Consider the following 22,909-nt stretch of genomic DNA (forward strand, 5'->3'; position numbering starts at 1 on the left):
CGCAAAACGTTAAGAAACAAGGAGCTGGAGACGTCTTCAGAGTGACAGAGGAGAGGAGAGAAGACGACAGGAAGTGGTTGAACTCAGCTTGACACTCGGGAGGGTTTTTTAATCAGAAGGGACACTTTGATGTCCACGCTTTGAAAAAAAAGCATTCAATCAACTTAATGAAGCACATTTGAGGGTTTTCAGATGAAGTGGCTTAATCCTTTGTGGAAAATGAAATTCCCTTTCTGAGTAAATATATGCATATTGCCTAAGAAAAACACTGACAGGACATTCCCTTTAATGGAGGATAGTCCTTTTTGCAGAAGAACCAGCGAACACAGATAATCCTGCGTAACAGCAGGACACGTTTGAATTCCACTGGAACTTCTTCTTCATGTTTCTCTGAGGATTTAGGATCATCGTTTCGAAAGGACGAGCATGACTCTTCCTACATGAAGGATCTCTGCCAGCAGGGATTACACATCTCACCCAACCATTCCCTCAAAAAGTTGTCTGGTTTATCTTGGCTTTGGAAAAAGGAGAAAGCAGACGGCGAAGACGCACCTGAGGACGTCAGATTTGGAGTTTAAAGGTCAGATGGACAAGCTGGATTATTGATCCGGAGAGCGAGACGTTTCTCTGAAGGACCTGCAGACGAGAAGAAAACACAGACGGCATCATGGGCTGCAACATGTGTGTGGTGAAGCGGCCGGAGGAGCAGTACAGGATCATGTTCCAGGTAAGATTCACACCAATGGAATGGGTTTATTATATCATTATTATTATAATTATTATAAGGAAAGACGTCTGCCAGTCTTCGTCCATCAACATAAACTTCATATTGCTTTTTAAAAATGTTTCATATCATTTCTGTAAAACTAGAATATTTATTGTTTTATTACCTAAACTTTCTTTACCAAAAATGATGTCATGTCACGTTTTAAGGAACCATTGATGAGCTCTTCTTTCACTCTCTGAGTTGTCATGTTCAAGGAAGCTCGGATATCTGAGAACTGTTTCAAAGCTGAAACAGATGACCGGTTTCATTGTCATTGCTGATTATTTTCTTGATTCATTAGTGAATCATTTTGTCTTTAGAATGTTACAAAAGGCATTTGTGGTTTTGTTTTGTTTTTTTTTATTTTTTTTTATGGCACATAAACATATTTTTTATGCTTTTTTTCAGTTTCCTTGGGTGACGTGAAAGGCACTTAAATGGAATTTATTATTATCACTATTATTAAAACAATATAATCTTGGTCTTAAAACCAGATTTTGACTCGGGGCAACTCAAACAGAAACAGGGCCTCAGTGTTGCCTCAGGCCGCTGTCGTCTCCGTTTATGATCTCCAGAAGTGCAGACAGTTTTTACCAAACACTGGACCTGCCGTCTGGCTGCTTGTCAGCCTGAAGCGAACATGGCTGCAAAGAAAAGTCATGTTTGATCACTTAGTGCCTTAAAAAAACATGTAGTCGACTCTGCAAACGGCTCTTAAATATCAGACGTCACAGGAAGGAAGTAAATCACTGAGGTCATGTCCTTCTCCTTTCTGAGGTTATTCTGCAGTTACTTATTACGCATGCTTCTTTGTTAAATATTTTGGAGAAAATAATCTAGATGTTTTGCTAAGGCTAAATAAATAAATAAGATTTATACTGTGTGTTTAAGAGACACGGATGTTCACCCAAGAGAAGAGGAAGTGAATGCAAATTCAGCAGGGTTTGGTTTTGGGGAGAGAAACAAAGGTGTGTGTGTGTGTGTGTGTGTGTGTGTGTGTTTCATATTGTAGAGGAAACCACTGTGCCATTCATCACTGCAGGTCGGCGTAGTTACTCTGTGTAAAGGTCACGTTGTTGTATATCTGCTGGGATTCTTTTTGTCTGATGGAGGCTGGAAGTGTGTGTGTGCGTGTGTGTGTGTGTGTGTGTGTACTTTCATACATTTATGCACAATGCTTCGGTTCATGTCATAAAATACAAAGAGTAGCCATGTTGTAACACATTTCCTTCTATCAATCTGCATACAGTACACACATTTATTTTTTTATGATGTTTCCTTGGCTGACTGACTCCTTTGAGCAGATTAATAAATACAACCACATCGTATATCTGTGATAAAGTATTATTGCCAACTCTGACCTCATTTGTTCTATTATTATAATTATTACACCTAATATGTGTCTTTAATCCATTACTCACATCACACTTACTTGCTCACTAATGCAACATGATTGCTAAATCACAGATGAAATTTTTTACCAATAATCTTCAAAAACTAAAAAGCCTTCATCAAACCACCCCACAGCAAAGTCACATGACTTATTGACCCCTCAACATCCTCAATCCCCTCCCTGTAGGAGAAATACCGTAGTCCCCGTTTTATGCTGTAACTGGTGGAGCTGTCCATGGTGCTGAACTCTGGTTGGAAGCTATACAACTACGCTGTTCTATACTGTAACTGGTGGAGCTGTCCTTGGTGCTGAACTCTGGTTGGAAAAGCTATACAACCACACTGTTCTATACTGTAACTGTTGGAGCTGTCCGTGGTGCTGAACTCTGGTTGGAAGCTATACAACCACACTGTTCTATACTGTAACTGTTGGAGCTGTCTGTGGTGCTGAACTCTGGTTGGAAGCTATACAACCACACTGTTCTATACTGTAACTGGTGGAGCTGTCCTTGGTGCTGAACTCTGGTTGGAAGCTATACAACCACACTGTTCTATACTGTAACTGTTAGAGCTGTCTGTGGTGCTGAACTCTGATTGGAAGCTATACAACCACACTGTTCTATACTGTAACTAGTGGAGCTGTCCTTGGTGCTGAACTCTGGTTGGAAAAGCTATACAACCACACTGTTCTATACTGTAACTGTTGGAGCTGTCCGTGGTGCTGAACTCTGGTTGGAAGCTATACAACCACACTGTTCTATACTGTAACTGTTGGAGCTGTCTGTGGTGCTGAACTCTGATTGGAAGCTATACAACCATTCTATACTGTAACTGTTAGAGCTGTCCGTGGTGCTGAACTCTGATTGGAAGCTATACAACCACACTGTTCTATACTGTAACTGGTGGAGCTGTCCTTGGTGCTGAACTCTGGTTGGAAGCTATACAACCACACTGTTCTATACTGTAACTAGTGGAGCTGTCCTTGGTGCTGAACTCTGGTTGGAAAAGCTATACAACCACACTGTTCTATACTGTAACTGGTGGAGCTGTCCTTGGTGCTGAACTCTGGTTGGAAGCTATACAACCATACTGTTCTATACTATAACTGTTGGAGCTGTCCGTGGTGCTGAACTCTGATTGGAAGCTATACAACCACACTGTTCTATACTGTAACTGGTGGAGCTGTCCTTGGTGCTGAACTCTGATACCCCTTTTCCACCAACGCGAACCTAGTTCAAGAGCCGGGCCGGTGCCATGCTGGTTCGCAGTTGGTTCAACTTGCGAACCGTCTGAGAACCTGTTTGCGTTTCCACCGGCTAGAGAGCCCAGAGAACCACGTCATTACGTCACTGTATACGTCTGAGGTTTCCCCGCAGCGCTAATTTCAAGCATAGCAGACATGTCTCTTCAGAAAAAGTGTTTATTTTGGTAAATAATACAATAACAATAAAATACACAAAATACTAAAATCACAACATTTTTTAAAGTGTAGAACAGTGTATGATCAATAGATCGGAGTGTTTGATGTTTAGTCATCTGCAGGTTGGACCTCCGTTCAGTATCGCCGATGTCCGACAGCTCTACAAACACAAACCAGAGAACAGCGGTTTAATCACAGACGTGTCCACGGCGCCGTGAACACAGATGTTATGTTACGTTGGTAGTTGGTAACGTTTAGTGAGCCAACGGCAGTCAGAAAGTGGCATGCTAACGTTGTTGTTAGCAATATCACGCTAGCTGGCTAGCTAGCCGGTCAGCTTACATTACCCGAGGATGCATAGCCACTAGTTGCTGCTGTTACGAACGTAATCACTAGCTTGGTAAACTAAACAGAAATGTGTCGTCGGTTTGCAACGAGGTGAAACATTTTAAAAGTGAAACTTACCGGGAACAGTAACGTTAGTAAAACTCCGCAGCGGCGTATTTTCCCCCGTTGCCTCGAGCGTTAACCCCGCCCCCAGCCCCTAACGTAAGCCGGGCCCAGTTCCAGCCCAGCAAAGAGTTGGGGCCGCTCTGGAACCAGTTTTCCAGGCCGAGAGCCGGCTCTTTGTCTATGGAAACAGGAAGAACTGGTTCGCGATTGGGCACCGGCTCCGAACCGGCCCTCAAAATGCCTCGGTGGAAAAGGGGTATGATTGGAAGCTATACAACCACACTGTTCTATACTGTAACTGTTGGAGCTGTCCGTGGTGCTGAACTCTGGTTGGAACTGTTGAGATGCCTTTGAGACGCTGTGTAACTGTGTGAAACTGCAAAATGTTACTGTGTTAATGTTGCTGTAAAAACTAGCAAGAAGCCCATCTCTTTCTGAATTAATTCAAACAACTGCTGAGCAACAGCTGAGGTTTGAGTTTTCAGAGCTGAAACTGCTCGGCGTGGAAGGAAATGTGTCAAGGAGTCACGTGAATGTGTTAAACCTCCAACTGCACATGTTTATGGAGGAGCTGCAGGCCTGAGCTCCTCTCATACATAAAAACACACATTGTATCTCTGTCACAACTGAGAATCATCACAACGGAATATTTTACAAATTTAGGCAAATTAATTGAATTTGAATAAAGCTAAATCACCATTCTAGCGGAGTCCTATCACGCATCAGTGCATCTTTTAAATCTCTTCCTCTCACAAATACATGAAGATGGAAATGAATTTGTGGCCCAGAACGGGTCCAGGTCCGTGGTGTTGAGCTTGACAACAGCGTTTTTATGTGGTGACCTGACTCAATGCTACGCATCATGCATGAGGCTTTACATGGTGGAGAGACACTGATTTGTAAAAGGCTCATGCGCGCGCACACACACACACACACACACACACACACACACACACACACACACACACACAGGATTCATATTCATTATAAAGCTGTTGTGTCCTGATTGATCGGAGCGCCCAGGGAGTCAAAGCAACCCCCAACACACACATCTTCTCTCTCTCTCTCTCTCTCTCTCTCTCTCTCTCTCTCTCTCTCTCTCTCTCTCTCTCTCTCTCTCTCTCTCTCTCTCTCACACACACAGTTTGGAATTTAGATTAAAATATAACTATAACTATTAACTGCCCTACTTATTTCTAGAGGTTGTTGGGTTCATGTTGAAACCTAAAGGAAGAACTGCAGGCACAAGTACTACCACCATTAGTACTGTAGTAGTACTACTACTACAGTGTGTAACATTGAGGGGAATCCTTTGGTAGAAATATAATATTAATATGTTTTACAGATGAATGTTAGATGTTCAGTTTAAATTCCTGCCATGTATAGAATCTGATTTACTTTCAATAATGGACAAAAACTTTTTCCTGTTTATCAGCGTGACAAAGTGTCTCATATGTAAACACACACACACACAGACAGACACACACACACCACACACACACACACACACACACACACACACACACACACACACACACACACACACAACACACAGATGGCCTCCTCTCCCCGAACAGCAGTTATATAGTTATAGTCTCACTATGCCAGACTCTCTCTCTCTCTCTCTCTCTCTCTCTCTCTCTCTCACACACACAGTGAGTGACACACTATCATATGTTGCCAAGGTGACAGGGGGCATTCATTGTGTGTGTGTGTGTGTGTGTGTGTGTGTGTGTGTGTGTGTGTGTGTGTGTGTGTGTGTGTATGTGTGTGTGTGTGATTAATGAGGTCTGTAATGGATTCTGATGACCTCATGAGATTTGAAGAGGAGATGATAAGCAATCACGCACACACACACACACACACACACACACACACACACACACACACACACACACACACACACACACACACACACACACACACACACACTCGGAGGTTCATTCAGTCTGAACGTGAAGCTAATTTTAGACGTGGTGTTGCTCACCAAATCAATGGAAGGATGTCATTGGATGCAAACGTGTTGCGTTTGTGGGTTCGCCCCAGGCGTAGGAAACTGAGGTCAAATCAACTTGAGTGAAAAAAATCCCTGACACCATTAAAACAGGAGTCTGGGGAATTCTGGCAGGAGGACCAAAAACAGAGCAAAAAGAGAGAATATTGGATATTGATTATATTAATCAGGGGAAACAAACAGAGCTCTGAATCAATGTATCCATGACTTCTTGGTTACGTCTGGAATGACGATAAAATACGGAACACACCTGACTCTTTATGCGTTTACTTCCTCAATAAGGCCTAAATAATTATATTTAAGCAAGTGCTGCCATCCAGCAAACAGCAGAGCCGCTGGTTTGTCCCACGCTGCCTCTGAGTATTCAAACGCCTCTCTTCAGGCTCCGTCTGTCTGACTGAAAGTGAACAACTGCTGTGAAGCAAAGAAAACCTTCACGATCAAACGTCACGAATCAAACCAAGCAAATCAAAGACGAGTGTGTGTGTGTGTGGGCATACATGCGTGTTGAAGCTGACAGGTCTAGAGGTTTATTTCATTCCATTTATTTTCCTCCCTGCCTGGACCTGTCTGGACATCTCACACACACACACACACACACACACACACACACACACACACACACACACACACACACAGACACACCACATTGTTACACACAAAACAATCGTTCCTCTTTTCTCCATCTCTATTCAGGTCGTCCTTCGTCCTCCCCTGACTTCCCTGCTGCTCTTCAGTATCTCTGACTCTTCTTACTCTCCTGCCACCTCCTTATTTATTTCCTCTCTTTTCCTCTTTCATTTTCTCCATATCTCCCCATCGCAATCTCTCTCCCGCGGTTGTTGTTTTGTGATTTTTGCATTGACAGATTTTCTCACACCTTTTGTCCTGCTGCTGTAATAATAATAATAATGATAAAAACTCCAGCTCGTCCAAACCGGGAGAAGCCGCCGACTCTACATTGGCATCCACGATGAACAAACGAGTCCAGCTAACGGCTCACAGAAGAGGCCGTCCGAGGCCGTGACGTCTGGGGGAGTGCAAGAAGCATTTTCTAGATTTTTACTAGACTGACAGGCTGATCGATGGACTGCCAAACGAATGGGCAAATCAATCGGTAATTAAAGTAATTGTTGATTGCAGCTCTTCAAGGCAATGGACAGGGAGAAGAACACAACAAACACACAACAAACAACAAACAAATCACCTGATCTGACAACAGCATTACTGTTGATGCTCCTCATGTTCATCCTTCTGTCCATCAGTCCACCTCTCACCCTCATCTGGTTTGTCTCCTTCAGTATACCCCCCCCCCCCCCCCACACCCAACACCACCACCTCGTCTCCTCACTTTGCTCAATGGGATGCTGTTGCCGCGGTAACCGGGGCCATTAGGGAAGCTCTATTTATGCTTTCTCATACTGCAGCTGGCGGATCCGCTGTAATGAGCGCGCACACCACACCACACACACACACACACACACACACACACACACACACACACACACACACACACACACACACACACACACACACAATAGAGAGGGAGAAAGAGAGCTTTACTTTGTCGCCGGCGTCCTTTACAGACAGAGAGATGAAACCGAACTGAAGGTTTATTCAGTCATTTAGAGTCAACTTTCTTTTCTGGGGCAACAATTAAAAAATAAATAAATAAATAAAAACTGAAACCATCATGACCCGGTTCACAACAGACCTCAGCTATAAATCGTAACCCGAATGTCAAACACACAACACTTTAACAACAAAGCAATAGCTGGGATCGGCTGCACCCCCTGAACAGGATAAGTGGTTGATAATGGATGGAAGGATGGATGGCAGCCAAGAAAACACGACACACGACTGGAAGCACAACTTGATGCCTCATTTCAGACTAAAAATATGACGTCTCTCCGAAGTGATGCCGCTCAGCGCCATCAGTCGACCTGCGACCGACGGCTCACAGCCACAGACAGGAAACAGCCTTTGTGAGGAGCGTTCCTGACAGTCAAACAGAGGAGAGAATGAATAAAAACATGTTTGTCCCTTAAGGACTCGCACAGTTGTCAAAAACACATTAGTCTTAATGGGCCATCGGCTCATTAGACCATCAGCAGCCCAGATGAGGAGCACTCGGGAGTCGGACTCGGCTCGTTTGCATTCAGCTGAACACCAGGTGGTAACGTGTTGATGCAAATCCCATGATGCACTGCTGCTGCATTCGGGAGGAAATGCTGAAGGTCTAGTCCAGAGTAGAAAACTTGACTGAGAGGCAAAACGGAACCTGACGTTTTAGCTGAAGATTTACTTGATTGATTAAAAGTAATTTATAAAGTCAACGTGCTACAAACAAACTCTCGGTTCTGTTTTATAATCACAGTCAACTGAGTTTTGAGTCATTAGTCAGGGAAAAAAAAACACCTTTTGAACAAGTTTTGAAGCCTTGAGTTCAACTTCTTTTGCAACCAGCAAAGGGAGTGACCATATTTGGACTGTGGAGGAGCAACGGGTGGATCTGGATCCTTGTGAATTCTGTTAACAAAGTTAGCTCCATAACTCAAGGTCAACTTTACAGCTAAGTGTTAAACTCATGGGTAGCGTGGTAGCAAGAGTACATCAAGAGGGAAGTAGGCTCATTTTCACATAGACTTCTATACAACCAGAGAGGAGTCGCCACCTGGTGGCCAGCAGAGAGAATGACAGTTTAAGGCACTTCAAGGAGGTTGTCACCTGTTCATAACCATCTAAAAGCTCCTCATCGTTAAAACTATAATTGTAATCAGGTATTTCTTCTCCAACATTAGCGATTCATCCACATACTGAATATTTACGCAATTAAAATGATAGACTATATATTTATCATGTTTACAGGTATATTGTTGAAAGAAATACGGTCAAAGCAACCGGGGCCGGTATTTGCTGATATGATATATTATATTACACTATAAAGGAAATGCTATATGGGAGGACACGAGTCCACAAACACGATCTCCACATAAACATCTGCATGAGAATGAGACACCGTCAGACTCCATCATCAGTAACGGCGGTTGGGGGGGGAGGGGGTCAGGGTGCAGTCGTGAATGTTAAAACACACCAGCGGGGGATAATCTGTGTGTTAGCATTCCGACTTTAGACCTCAGGCATCATTACAGCCGCCAACGACATATGGAATATAGACACATGAATGGATGCAGGAATTCATGGAAATCACAGGAAAATATTGCAGGTTGATGATTATCAGGGAGCTCCTGCCCACGAGCAAGGCACTAAACTGCTGTGATAAATGTCAAGTTAATAAAAGGCCCTTTTTATGAAAAACAAACTTTCCTAACCCTAACCCACTAACAAAAAAAAACAAAACACATGCCGGTGATTCATGTTTATACTCTGTGGATTTACATAATAGGCACATGAATGAAATAAGCCGTGGAATAAATGTGCTCTATAATATCTCATGTCGCAGCTGAAAGCCAATAACGGGCAATTGAAATGATTCATGCGTTCTTATTTACATGCTTTGTTGGCGTCTCCTGGATATAAAATGGTAATCACTTTGTGTGATGTTATGATGTCGAGGGGGCGGCAAATATTACCGAATGACTAAATCTGAATAATATCAATGTTTGATGGACAGACTGTATGAAAAAGAAAATAGCAGCAGGTTTTTTTGATTGGCTGCTACAGCTGTGCCCCTGAGATCTTAGATACACTATATTTGTTTTTTATTAAGAACACAAAGCAATGTAATTTCTTCTTTTTTTTTCTGCACCACAAATAAATGCAAACCAAGACGACTAACTTTATTACTCCTCTTACCTTTCACAATAAAAGCCCTAGACATTACCAGAGGAAACTCAATTCACTAAAAGGACTTTGCTGCAGCTTAGACTATAGAAGAGTTTAGTTTCACACAGGACACGAACAGCGGTCTCCTTTATGAAAGTCCTGTTTCGTTTGAACCTCCCACCTCCCCACGTTCTCATTATGTCTCTTGCTCTACCCATAATGCAGCGGGTGGGTGCGTCGCATACAAACATACGCAATAAATGTGCGACGGTGTCGGTTGCCAAGGAAACCTGATCACGCTGACTATTCAATGCCTTGCCAGTGAGAATGGGGTTGCATGTAACAGGAAGCTGCTTTTATTTCAGCGAGCTGAGAGAAACAGCTGGATTTCAAGTGGAGGACGCTGATTTCATACACATCACATTCAATGTGCTCGTCGGAGGAATTGTTGTGGATAGTAGTTGCTCTGAGTCAGAGATACCTGCGAGGCAGAAAAATTTACATGCGTTTGTATTATGAATCATAACAAAGACTGTTTTTAGGAAAAACCCTGGTGGTGAATGTGCGATGAGGCGTTTGAGGTGTGTGCGTTCTTTTCTCCGTTCTCTCTCTACAGCGGCTGCACGTCACACATGAAAACCTTCCCGTCTTCAAAATCCTTTTTTTTTTTTTAAATAAGAAAGAAAATAACCCCTTTATTGGGACGCTGATATATATTACTGGAGTTATCCAAACGTTTTTTTGAGAGGGTTGATTATAATTATTATAATTTCATAGTCTCGGCCAGTTTCTGATGACAGTCAGCTGGAAGAAACAAGTGAGGTATTTAATGATCCTCGTGTCCTGCTCCAGTTGGCTCTATTCCATTAAGATTATCTTCAGTTGATCAAACAGAATCATCACAGCTGGACGGTTAAAAAAATATGGAGGCGTTCAGCTCTCTGATTGGTTGTTTTTGGTTCGCTGCCTGTTGAGATCGTCCTCCTGTCGGCCTGATGTCGCTGAATCCTAAACGGAAGAACCAAATGTTGTCTCCCAGGTCTGTGGTCCCCCCAGAGGTCTAGATAGTAGCTCACATGAGTCCAGAGACCAGACTATGTGGAGAACCCAGAGACTATTAGCATAGCCTAGCATCCATCAACCAGACTCAAACCAGCGTTTTAAAAGTAGTTAGCTTGTGGTCTTGCAGACAGACCTAACAAAGCATGATTTCACACTTTTTACTGATCACCATCATTATAGAGTTATTTCAGCATCCTTTTTCATCTGGTTATTGATATTAAATCACAGATAAATGCTTTATTCTGGTTCCTCCAGCTGTGGTAAACCAGCCCACGTGAGTCTTGCTAGATCCAGTGAATCCAGTTTGGTGAAATCCACCGGGCACCTCTGGATGATGTCATGAATCCAGACAGGATGGGGTCTGGTTTCCTGTACAAATTTCAGCCAAAAAATCAAATAGTGAATCAGTGTCAAGATGTTTTAAAAGAATATGTGTCAGGCTTTGTATCCTCTCTTTTAGATATTTTGCAGTATTTCAGCTTTTCTTAATTCCCCCCCCCCCCCGCCCGTATCCATGGTATCCAAGGTCCTCAGAGGATGGTAGATGAGCAGACATGGTCTTTCTATCCGACACACACACTGTCCCAGGGGCCGCCTGGTCTTTGTAGTTTCCAGTAATCGTCACGCTTCAATCCTCAGTTTGACTCCCATCAGACTGTGAAAGTCCAGAGGACTGATGAAGGGGGTGAAGGGGTGAGTGGAAACAGAGAGAGCAGAGATCTCTCTCTAATGGTCCAGACGTTCCTCTTTTCTCCTACTTTCATCTTCCCTCTCTGGTGGTTTTGCATTCTCACCCCCTCCTCCCTCTGTTTTCTACCCTTTTGTTCTCGGTTTCTTCCCATTTCATCCGACTAGATCCAACCGTCCTCTCTTCCTCTCTCTGACCCCCCCCCCCCCCCCCCCCCTCTAGCTCCCCCTCTCTCGGGTATGATTATAGCATCTCTGCTTTCCCCTCGGCATGCTGGGAATGAAAAATGGATCTCTAGTCCGATGTCTTTCTCAATTCAATTTTATTTATTTATATGGCACCTTTCATGCAGGGAAATGCAACACAAAGTGCCGTACAGAAAATACAAAATTAGAAAATAAAAACAAAACAACAACAACAACAATAGAAACAACAACATCAGAAAGAAAGACCCGACCCCCCACCCGGAACACACTCGCACACTCACACTAACATGCACGCAACTCGGGTATGGACACCACACACACACACACACACACACCCACGCACTGCATTGGCTAAAACTGTAGAGACATGGCTCGGCACCGGTGAGTGAAAGGCCATCCACACCATGAGGGACTCTGGTTCCCGTCAGTCGACGGTAAAAGAGATAAAATAATGTAAAATAGAACAAGATAGCAGTAATAAAAATAAATAGCAAAAACTAGACAAAAAGCTAAATAGGATAGAATAAAATCAGTATAAACTACTAAAATAAGCAAACTTAAAATAATGGATTAAAAGTTGGGGAATAAAATAGCAGACTTAAAATAATAGAAAGTTAATTAATTAAAAGCCAGACTAAAAAGATGAGTCTTGAGCCGTTTTTTAAAAACATCAACATTCTCTGCGGCCCTGAGGTTCTGCGGCAGGCTGTTCCACAGTCGGGGACCATAATAACTAAAAGCCGCCTCCCCGTGTGTTTTCAATCTGACTTGTGGAAAGGTTAAAAGGCCGGTGCCAGAGGACCTCAGGGTCCGTGAGGGTTGATATAATAGGAGTAGGTCAGATAAATAAGAGGGCCCAAGACCATTAAGACATTTAAAAACAAGTAAAAGAATCTTAAAATCGATCCTGAAGCGGACAGGGAGCCAATGCAGCGACTTTAAAACTGGTGTAATGTGCTCCCGCCCTCTGGTCCTCGTCAGCACGCGTGCGGCTGAGTTGTGCGGCTGAGTTTTGCAGCAGTTGGAGAGTATGGATGCTGTTTTTAGGAAGACCAGAGAGCAGGGCATTACAATAGTCTAGACGACTGGAAATAAAAGCATGCATCAGCACCTCTGTACTGGCCTGTGAGAGAAACGGGCGGACTCTGGCTATATTCTTCAGGTGGTAAAAACCTACCTTTGTTACATTTTTAATGTGTGGAATAAAACTGAGCTCAGAGTCTAAAATCACGCCCAGGTTTCTCAGAGATTTCGATGATTTAAAATGATTTAATTTTGGTAAAAGTTTCTCTCTCTGGCCTTCAGGACCTATGACTAAAACCTCTGTTTTGTCCTGGTTGAGTTGTAGAAAGTTTGCTGCCATCCATGACTGGATATCTAAAATGGAATTAAAAAGGGCATCTAAAGGCCCTGTGTCATCAGGAGACACAGCGATGTACAGTTGTGTATCGTCAGCATAGCTGTGGAAGCTGATGCCGTGCCTCCTGATGACATCACCCAGGGGAAGCATGTAGAGATTAAAAGGGTTGGGCCTAAAATTGACCCCTGGGGAACCCCGCACTTAAGGTTGTGTGTTTTGGAGGAACAGGTATCCAGACTTACGAAGAAGCTTCGGTCAGTGAGGTAAGAGGAGAACCAATTTAAAACTGCACCAGAGAGACCAACCAGGTTCCTCAAACGGTTTATTAAAATGTGATGGTCCACTGTATCAAAGGCGGCGGTTAGATCTAGCAGAACCAAGACTGTGAGTTTATGATTATCTAAATTGAACCTGATGTCATTTAAAATCTTTAAAAGGGCTGTCTCTGTGCTGTGGTTTGTCCTAAAACCAGACTGATACTTCTCCAATGTATTGTTTAAATATAAAAAGTTATTTATCTGTGTAAAAACCAGTTTTTCTAAAATTTTGCTTAAAAATGGTAAGTTGGATACTGGACGGTAATTATTAAAAATGGTGGGGTCTATGCCACTCTTCTTCAGAAGGGGCTTCACCACCGCCGTTTTAAAGGATGTGGGGAAGACACCCGTCTGAAGAGAGCAGTTCACCATATATAAAAGCTGTTCCTCAAAAACGTCATAAAACGTTTTAAAAAAGCGTGTGGGAATTGGGTCTAAAAGGCAGGTTGTGGGCTTCACTCGGGAGAAGACTCGACCAAGTGTCAACCAGGGCAAAAGAGTCCAGAGTCTCCTCAGGTGGAAGCATTGATCCAGGAATGTCGGAGGTTGAGATTTGGTGAGATAAAAGACTGGATCTAATGTTTTTACTTCTGAAGTGGTCAGCAAACGCCTCACAAATGGAGTCTGTTGGTGTTATTGGTGACCTGTTCCGGTCACCGTTGGTTAAAAACTCAATTGTGGAGAATAAAAATTTGGGGTTATTTTTATTTTCGGATATTAGATTTTTAAAATGTGAAATTCTTGCCAGTTTGATGGTTTTATTGTATGTTTTGAGGTGTTGACGAAATATTTCGTAGTGTACTGTCAGCTTTGATTTTCTCCATCTCCTCTCAGCACTCCTGCACGTTCTTTTCAGTTTTTTGATTTCTTCATTTCTCCATGGTGGCATTGGTCTTGTTTTTATAGTTTTAATTAAAAGAGGAGCCACTGAGTCAAGTGTTGACCTTAGTTTGTGAATAAAATTGTCAATGATAAAATCACATGGTGCTGGTAAAATTTGTGCAGGAGTGTTCTTTAAAATCTGGATAAAATTTGCTGCCACTTCAGAAGTAAGATGGCGTTTCCTCACTGTTCTCACAGGGTCCTCCAGCTGGTTAAAACTGGTGATATTAAAAAACACACAAAAATGGTCTGACACGGCCAGATCCACGACAGAGGGCGCACCCACAGACAGGCCATAGGTTATGACCAGGTCCAGGGTGCGCCCCCTGTCGTGGGTTGGCTGGCAGACATGCTGTTTAAAATCCACGCAGTGAAGGAGGTTTAAAAATTCTCTAGATGCTAGGTCTGAGGTCTTATCAATTCTCCACAGTGTGTGTGAGTGAGTGCGTGCATATGTATGTGTGTGTGTGTGTGTTGATGGATGCGGAGGAAGTGTGTGTGTGTGTGTGTGTGTGCGTGTGTGTGTGTGTGTGTGTTGATAGATGCGGTGGAAGTGTGTGTGTGTGTGTGTGTGTGTGTGTGTGTGTGTGTGTGTGTGTTGATAGATGCGGTGGAAGTGTGTGTGTGTGTGTGTGTGTGTGTGTGTGTGTGTGTGTGTGTGTGTGTGTGTGTGTTTGTGTGTGTGTGTGTGTGTGTGTGTGTGTGTGTGTGTGTGTGTGTGTGTGTGTGTGTGTGTTGATGGAATCAGTAAATAGTTGATGAGTGGGGAGGAGCGGCGTGTTGAAGCCCAGCAGGTGATACTGATGAAGCCTCCGACACACTGAACACATGGCGACGACACGGGACACGAAAAGTAAAATCACCATCAGATCCGTACGTTCACGCGCCGCAGTAATTGCCACCGTTTAACGCCTGTGAGTCGTATCTATAGACTCAGCGGGCCTGTAAGCTGAAGACACGCCTCCTGTTCCCGTCCGGCTTTCAACTCGTCAATACTTTCATTTGAATCCATTCTGCTGCCGGTTTACGGGTCAAGTCTCAGTTCGAGCCGCCAGCGAGCTTCCTGGTGTTTACGATTTATGTCCGTCCCTTCCTGTGCGTGTTCGGTACCAGGATGTAACGCTACTCACGCTAGCAATTGGTGTTCCATAAGGGTCTATTCAAGGCACACTCTTGTTTAGCCCGTACATACATCTACCTTCAATCTGCGCTAATATTCAGATGTATGCCGATGACACCGTTGTCTATGTACATGGCAAACCTTATTTCAGAGAGTTTGATCATCAATGGCATGGAGAGGAAAATATGTTTGAATTTGTTGATATAAAAGATAATTCAAGGAAGTTGTATCGTGTTGAGACGAGAGTTGTAGTTCACTGAGTCGTTTCACATGAAACACATTTAGGTTTTCAATATAAAAACAGAAAGAATCACTGTGGACTCGAGGAGAAACGTTGAGGGATCATCAGAATTCCTAGGATTCATCTTGCTCCCATAAAATGTAAATGTTAAAAAATACACATTAACATGAATAGAACCTATACCAAGCATAAATCTTCCTGTTTGTTTAATATTATGTTAAATTATAAATTGTGATGTAGAAATGCCAAAATATAATTAAAATATGAATCAACAATTATTATTTAAATGGTTTAGTATGGTTTCCATCATCATTACAAAGTACTGTTATACATGGAGCTATAGGCTGCACTACACATTATTATTGGCCCGCTTTAATAAGCAACACAGTTTTATATTATATGTAGTAGGGGGTCCCTCCACCGGGTCTCTATAGGCCTTGGGGGTCCCTCCACCGGGTCTCTGTAGGCCTTGCCTTGTTGTTGAAAGGTGCTATACAAATTAAATTGCCTTGCCTTGGGGGTCCTCAGCCTGAAAGGCCTCTGATCTAAATAAACAGGCTCCCGGGATTCACAGGGGTATAATAGGTAATAAAGAAAAAGTTTAATTGACATGTGATTCAATACACTTGCAACTAACATGTTCAATGGATTAGATATCAACTCGCTGGCACTGATCAATACTGACTGAAGTAGTCAGGATCACAATGATAACACTGGTCTGGTCTCGATAACAATCAATATTCCACCAGTAATGCAGTCTCACCTCAAATTTATCACTTATCATTTAAATAACTCGCAGTTATGTGTTGTTTTTTTTAGAACTGATTGAAAATGATCAATAATCCATATCGATAGAAAAGACAACAGGCTCCTCCAACAGGAAGCTCCACTGGATGGAATCCAGCTCTTTTGTGGAAGGCAGCAGTCGAGTTATTCATTTCACACTTGGCTTAGCTGTGATTTCTGTCGGGCTAATGTGGCGGAGCCCAGCCGGGACTCGTACCGCCGTCGCCGTCGGTCGCCGTCCCTGTGCACGTGCACGGGTTTAATGAGCAGCAGCGCCGCAGGGAGACGTTGTCATTATCATCACACAGTCACAAAGATGCTGGAGTTGTGAATATTCAAATGAGCTAGTCCATTATAAATGCACCCGTTTTGACGACACCCGTGTTATTACCGTCAATTAGACCAGAGTTGAAGACGGATGTAAAGTCCCAGTGAGACAGAAGCGTCTTTAACTTTCTCCATGGAAACTGATTTTTTGAGCCAGTTTACAGTCACAAGAGGGATTTGAATCCTTCGCATTTGATTGGACCGCTAAAAAAGAGGGCGGGTTTGGAATGTAGCACAATACGGAGCAATGGAAGATCGTGGTTCTTCCAGGCCGCGACAACAGCGATTTAGAAATGTCTAATTCTGTTACTCTTAGAACCAACATCTCATGTTGCTTCTGGGTAAAAAAAAAAAAATGTGACGGCCAAAAACCAACATAGTGAAGTCAAAAACCAAGATGATGACCATCAAAACCCAGAAAAGTGAAGACCAGAAACCAAGATGGCAACCACCAGAAACCAAGATGGCGTCGGCCGAAATGCCAAACCCAATACTTCAAACTGTAGTGCACAAACCAATCGATGACGTCACCATGACTTGAATCTGAAAAAGGCTTTAAAAGATCATGTTTTTCTAAATAAAAGAAATGACTCGTCATTCATATTTAGTCCCGCCTCTAAAGACTCTGATCGGTTGTTTTTTTAACCAGGAACAAGCAGCGTATTTAAAAACGAGCACATAATGGCAGTAAACCCTAGTGAAGTATGTTCTCACACACACACACACACACACACACACACACACACACACACACACACACACACACACACACACACACACACACACACACACACACACACACACACACACACACACACACACACAGCCTGACAACAGAGGCCATGTAAAGCATAACAATCAGCTTTGAAACAACAAGAGGAGGGAAGGTGTGTTGGACAGAGCCAGACTGTGTGTGTGTGTGTGTGTGTGTGTGTGTGTGTGTGCGTGTCCCTCCTGCATGTCCGTCTGCAGGCGTTTCTATGATGTGATCATGTCGAGACATCAAGGTGATGATACACAGAACTCATAAATAATTAGCTCCACGTTCATTTGCAAGCAGGCCTTTCTTTCCCCCCCCATTCTCACAGCTGTATTATTCATGCTAATGAACTAACGCTACGATGCGCTGTTATGAGCTGTTGATTGAGGACGGGAGTGAAACCCTGCAGCATCTGCTCTGCCTGCACACGTGCCCTTGAGCAGAACACTAGCTGGGTTTTATACCGTATCTAAATGAGCAGAGAATCAATTCAAAATCTGGTGGTTTGACTTAAAAAGCAGTAAAAACAATGTGATTGTGGGCCTTTTTCCATTCTGCTTTTACTGGTTACGTTTAGGCAACAAAACCCCTCTTTTGGGGAAAAACTTAGTGGTTGAAAAACAATCCTGTACATTGGTCATGTGTATTACAATGCTGAATGTCTCTCTCTCTCTCTCTCTCTAGCAGAAAGGCTGGAGTGACTCCCTGCGGCCGATGGACCGACACGGGAACGTGAAGGTAGAACACACTGATGTTTCCATCCATCAGCCCTCAATGATCCTCCTCTTCCTCTCCCCCTTCCTCTCCACCGACTCCCGTCTCCCACATCCCTCCTATCACTCATCTTTAATAAGGTTCCACTCCCATAAAGCCGAGGATGGATAGACGGCGTTTCCTCCCCGACTGTCACCGATGCAGCTTTTAATCAGAGATTTATCTCGGGAAGCTTTGATCGAGTGTGAAGTCTCTTACAGAAACCACTCGGCCGTTTTTCATGTAAATCTCCATTTAAAGCGCTCCGTCGTTGCCTCTTGTCTAAATGATATCGCCGACATAACCTCACTAACGGCCGTTCTTCTCAGAGTACACAGTTCACATCTTTCATCTCGCCGCTGCTGGAAAGATAAATACAAACTGGAGATGAGAACTTTTGGAACTCATCATCCGCGTTGGCCTGAAATCTGAATGCAACCAGTCAAGAAGGAGGCATCTTCTACTAGCATGTAAAAGGCCGTATAGTAATTATGACGGAGCAAAGGAGGAAGTCAGCCGACATACTCGATTGACAGGAAGTTGTCTAGTGTGAAGCCATGAAAGGTCGCAGGTTCAGGGAATAAAACCACATAGTTAGATTTAAGCAATAAAACCACTTAGTTAAGTTTATCCTCACTAGAAAATAATCATAGTTATTCAGAAAAAAACGTCACTAATGTAACAAAAAAAAAGTCTGTGACACAGTCAGGACTACAGCTCAGGACTTCAGGTCAGGACTACGGCTCAGGACTTCAGGTCAGGACTACAGGTCAGGACTACGGCTCAGGACTTCAGGTCAGGACTACGGCTCAGGACTTCAGGTCAGGACTACAGGTCAGGACTACGGCTCAGGACTACAGGTCAGGACTACAGGTCAGGACTACGGCTCAGGACTACAAGTCAGGACTACAGGTCAGGACTACGGCTCAGGACTTCAGGTCAGGACTACAGGTCAGGACTACGGCTCAGGACTACAGGTCAGGACTACAGGTCAGGACTACGGCTCAGGACTTCAGGTCAGGACTACAGGTCAGGACTACGGCTCAGGACTACAGGTCAGGACTACAGGTCAGGACTACGGCTCAGGACTACAAGTCAGGACTACAGGTCAGGACTACGGCTCAGGACTTCAGGTCAGGACTATGGCTCAGGACTACGGCTCAGGACTACAGGTCAGGACTACAGGTCAGGACTTCAGGTCAGGACTATGGCTCAGGACTACGGCTCAGGACTACAGGTCAGAACTTCAGGTCAGGATCATGGGTCAGGAAGACGGCTCAGGACTACAGCTCAGGAATACGGCTCAGGACCAGTGTTTGGAATAACGCCGTTTCAAAGAACGCCGTTAGGTAACGCCGTTCTTTTTTCAGTAACGGGGTAATCTAACTAATTACTGTTTCCGTCGTTACAACGCCGTTATCGTTACTGAACGTTAAATGCGGTGCGTTACTATGAATTGAATTTGTCGGTTAAAAAAAAAGAAATCAGGATCGTGTTCTGCTTGCGCGCCGCTCGTGCCTGGTCTTGGCAGCCTGTTGTCCGTGGAGAAACGTGCAAACTTGCAGCGAGCTGGAGCTCCGGAGTTGGGGCTGCTGCTGGTCTGAGCGGCGCGCGAGGGCCACGCGGGCCCCGGTGCCCCGCCGTTCTGGTGTTGGACGGGAATCCGGTGCAGCTGTGGAGCGCGGATGGTGAAGACGGTGGTGATGGTGATGATGAACGGCCCGGCGGCTCGTGGAGGCACCGGGGTCTCGCCGTCATTATGTCTACTGCTGTGCGCTCTGACCCTGTTTTGTGATATATGACAGACACAGCGTCTCCCACTGTATAATTTCTCCTCAAGTTTTAATTATTCCCGCATGCGAGGTGCGGAGAATGCGATCTCAATTATTATACACAAGACTACGCTACGCGACTATAGGAGTAGACTACAAGACTACAATTTGCCATCTCATTACAAGAAAAATCCAAATTCTTTGACATAAAGCAACTTTTTTTTTTTTACAGTAACGCAAATAGTTACTTTCCCTGGTAACTAGTTACTTTTATTATAAAGTAATTCAGTTACTAACTCAGTTACTTTTTGGAACAAGTAGTGAGTAACTATAACTAATTACTTTTTTAAAGTAACGTTCCCAACACTGCTCAGGACAACGGCTTAGGAACACGGCTCAGGACTACAGCTCAGGAAGACAGCTCAGGATCATGGCTCAGGACTTCAGGTCAGGACTACGGCTCAGGACAAAGGGTATCCTGGCCGTCAGGATTGATGATGTAATAACGGGACCTCAGATGTTCAGACGTGACGAAGCAACAAACAGAACATCAAGGCTCAGAAACAAACGCTGCTATTTAAATAACGTTCCTTCCTTTCCTCAGACTAGAAACCACAGACGCTGAATTATGCAGCTCCCTTCATTCATTATTATCACCCTTTGACCTTGAATTTATTTTCTCCCCCTCCGTATTACTTTCACGTTTTTAATCATAATCCCCAGATGCCTGGATTCTGAACTGTGCTTTGATCCATTAATCATCATTTATTCTTCAGGTGCATTATTCCTGATATGCTTTTAGTCCTGCATCTGCTGCAGGAAACATTGGAACACGTTTCATTTTCACGGCCTGCTAGAATCTGATCTTTACAGCAAGACCTCAGAGCTGCTGAACAGATCTGCATTAAACCCGCTGTTGACATTCATAGTCACAAAGAATGAATCCTAATGATTTTTGTTGCCTCAAGCAACACCTTCAGGAATATAAATCCACTACAGAAGGAATGACTGAATGGGATATGCAGATTAGCATGAAATTAACTGAACACACCCGTGCTCCCCAGATGAAGAACCGCCCATGTCTATCAACTTTAACTCATAATCTAATATACTCAAATTATAAGGTATCTCACAGCCTAATAAACGGAGTGTTTGGACATTTTTGGGATAATTGGATGAGCCATGAACTTTCATCTCTTCATCATCTATACTACGAATATCTAAATCCCCGTTCTTTGCTCTGTCATCTATTTTACTTTGATTTATATTATTTATGTTCATCTTTTGGATCTTTTTATTCGGACTGTATAGAAGTCTATGAGAAAATTAGCCTACTTCTCTCTGCTGGCCACTAGGGGGCGACTCCTCTCTGAATGTATAGATATCCATAGTTCACAAAGTGATGAGGTGACTTCATGCCACTTAGAATATACATCCTGCTTATAAATAATGTTAAATCTGATCCCTCCTTTTCAGGTCAGAGGACGGAGGCCGTCTCAGCTCCCGCTAGACAGACCGCAAAACTCCCAGGAGCCTTTGCACCAACCCGGGTCGGTCCGCCGGAGTCACAGGAGGAAAGGTGAGCACACCTTTTATCATTCAGTCGGCGCGTCGACCTCCTTACTTTCCTCCTTTGAGCTGCTTTTTTCCCCATCTTTTATCATCTTCATCCTCTTCCTCGCCTTTCCCACGTTCTTGCGGCATTACATCTAATATTTCTTCTTCATCCCGTCGAGCTTCAGCTCCTCTTCCTCGTCATGTTTTCTCATCTCTCATCTCTTCCCGTCATCTCTCCTGACATTTCCTCTCATCTTCTTCAGTAATCAAATCGTTATCGTTTGACTTTTACCATCTTTTCTGATGTAACTGCTGCATTTTTTTTATCACTCTGCTTATCAGTTTCCATATCAGTCATAAGCCATCTGCATCCTCTCCTACCTTCATTTATTCAAGCTGCTGAGATAAACACACACACACACACACACACACACACACACACACACACACACACACACACACACACACACACACACACACACACACAGTAAATCATCATGTCACTAGAGGCAGCACTATGTTGAATTTCACCAAGCTGGATTCACTAGCAGGAAACACATCTGCTGGTTTACTACAGCTGGAGGAACCCAGAACTAACTATTTAGCTGAGATTTGCTGTGTGTTGCCGTAGCGACCCACAGGCCTGAGAAAGTCACGTTATCGTCTGTTCACGGGATTAAAAGAATATTCATGCTTCTCGACTGTGTGCAATACTCTTTTGATTATTTTTATTACATTGTTATGCAACAAACTATTCTTTGTATATGAAAACGTAGAAGTAAAACAGATTTACAGAGTAATTTTGATATTAAATGCTGAAAAATAATCTTTGAGAGCTAAAAAAAACGTATTTGTTTTTATTTGACTGCGTCTTCACAGTGTAAACTCAGTTAGGTCCTGCATGCTTTTAACCCTCCTCCTCTCAGGTACTTTAGTGTGCAGTGGTAATGGCACCGGCAGCAGCTCCGTCTACTCCGTTGCCATGGTGGCGATCCCTGACTGCGTCGACAACGCCACGCAGACGGACATCAGCTTCCAGAACATCGTGGCGCCGGGGAAGAGCAGAGGTCACCACCACCATCACCACGGCCGGGGTGGAGGCTCCTCCTCCCCTCCGCCGCCTCCGCCCTCTCCGCCCCTCCCCCACCTCTTGGGACCATATGGAATCAACGAGTTGTAAGTCGTGACCAGAATAATGACATGAGGTTAGATAATGGGGACTGACGGGGACCTCTAACTTCTCCCTT

The 22,909-nt window shown here is 43.7% G+C and overlaps 1 protein-coding gene across 4 annotated transcripts in view; it reads left to right on the forward strand.

The window, feature by feature from the left end:
- The first annotated feature begins 599 nt into the window (after positions 1 to 599).
- The window catches only part of LOC311017610 (PDZ domain-containing protein 4-like), a 38,882-nt gene continuing 16,572 nt past the window's right edge, over positions 600 to 22,909 (forward strand). For 3 of the 4 annotated variants that reach the window (XM_084016057.1, XM_084016059.1, XM_084016060.1), the window contains exons 1-4: positions 600 to 727; positions 18,265 to 18,318; positions 21,582 to 21,684; positions 22,589 to 22,838. In XM_084016057.1, coding sequence (XP_083872183.1) covers positions 668 to 727; positions 18,265 to 18,318; positions 21,582 to 21,684; positions 22,589 to 22,838 — 467 coding nt within the window. In that variant the 5' untranslated portion in view covers positions 600 to 667. The remainder of the gene's footprint in view (positions 728 to 18,264; positions 18,319 to 21,581; positions 21,685 to 22,588; positions 22,839 to 22,909) is intronic. The other variant, XM_084016058.1, reaches the window with a different exon arrangement.

This window comes from Eutrigla gurnardus (genome assembly GCF_963514095.1).
Source record: "Eutrigla gurnardus genome assembly, chromosome: 8".
NCBI classification, from domain to species: Eukaryota; Metazoa; Chordata; class Actinopteri; order Perciformes; family Triglidae; genus Eutrigla; species Eutrigla gurnardus.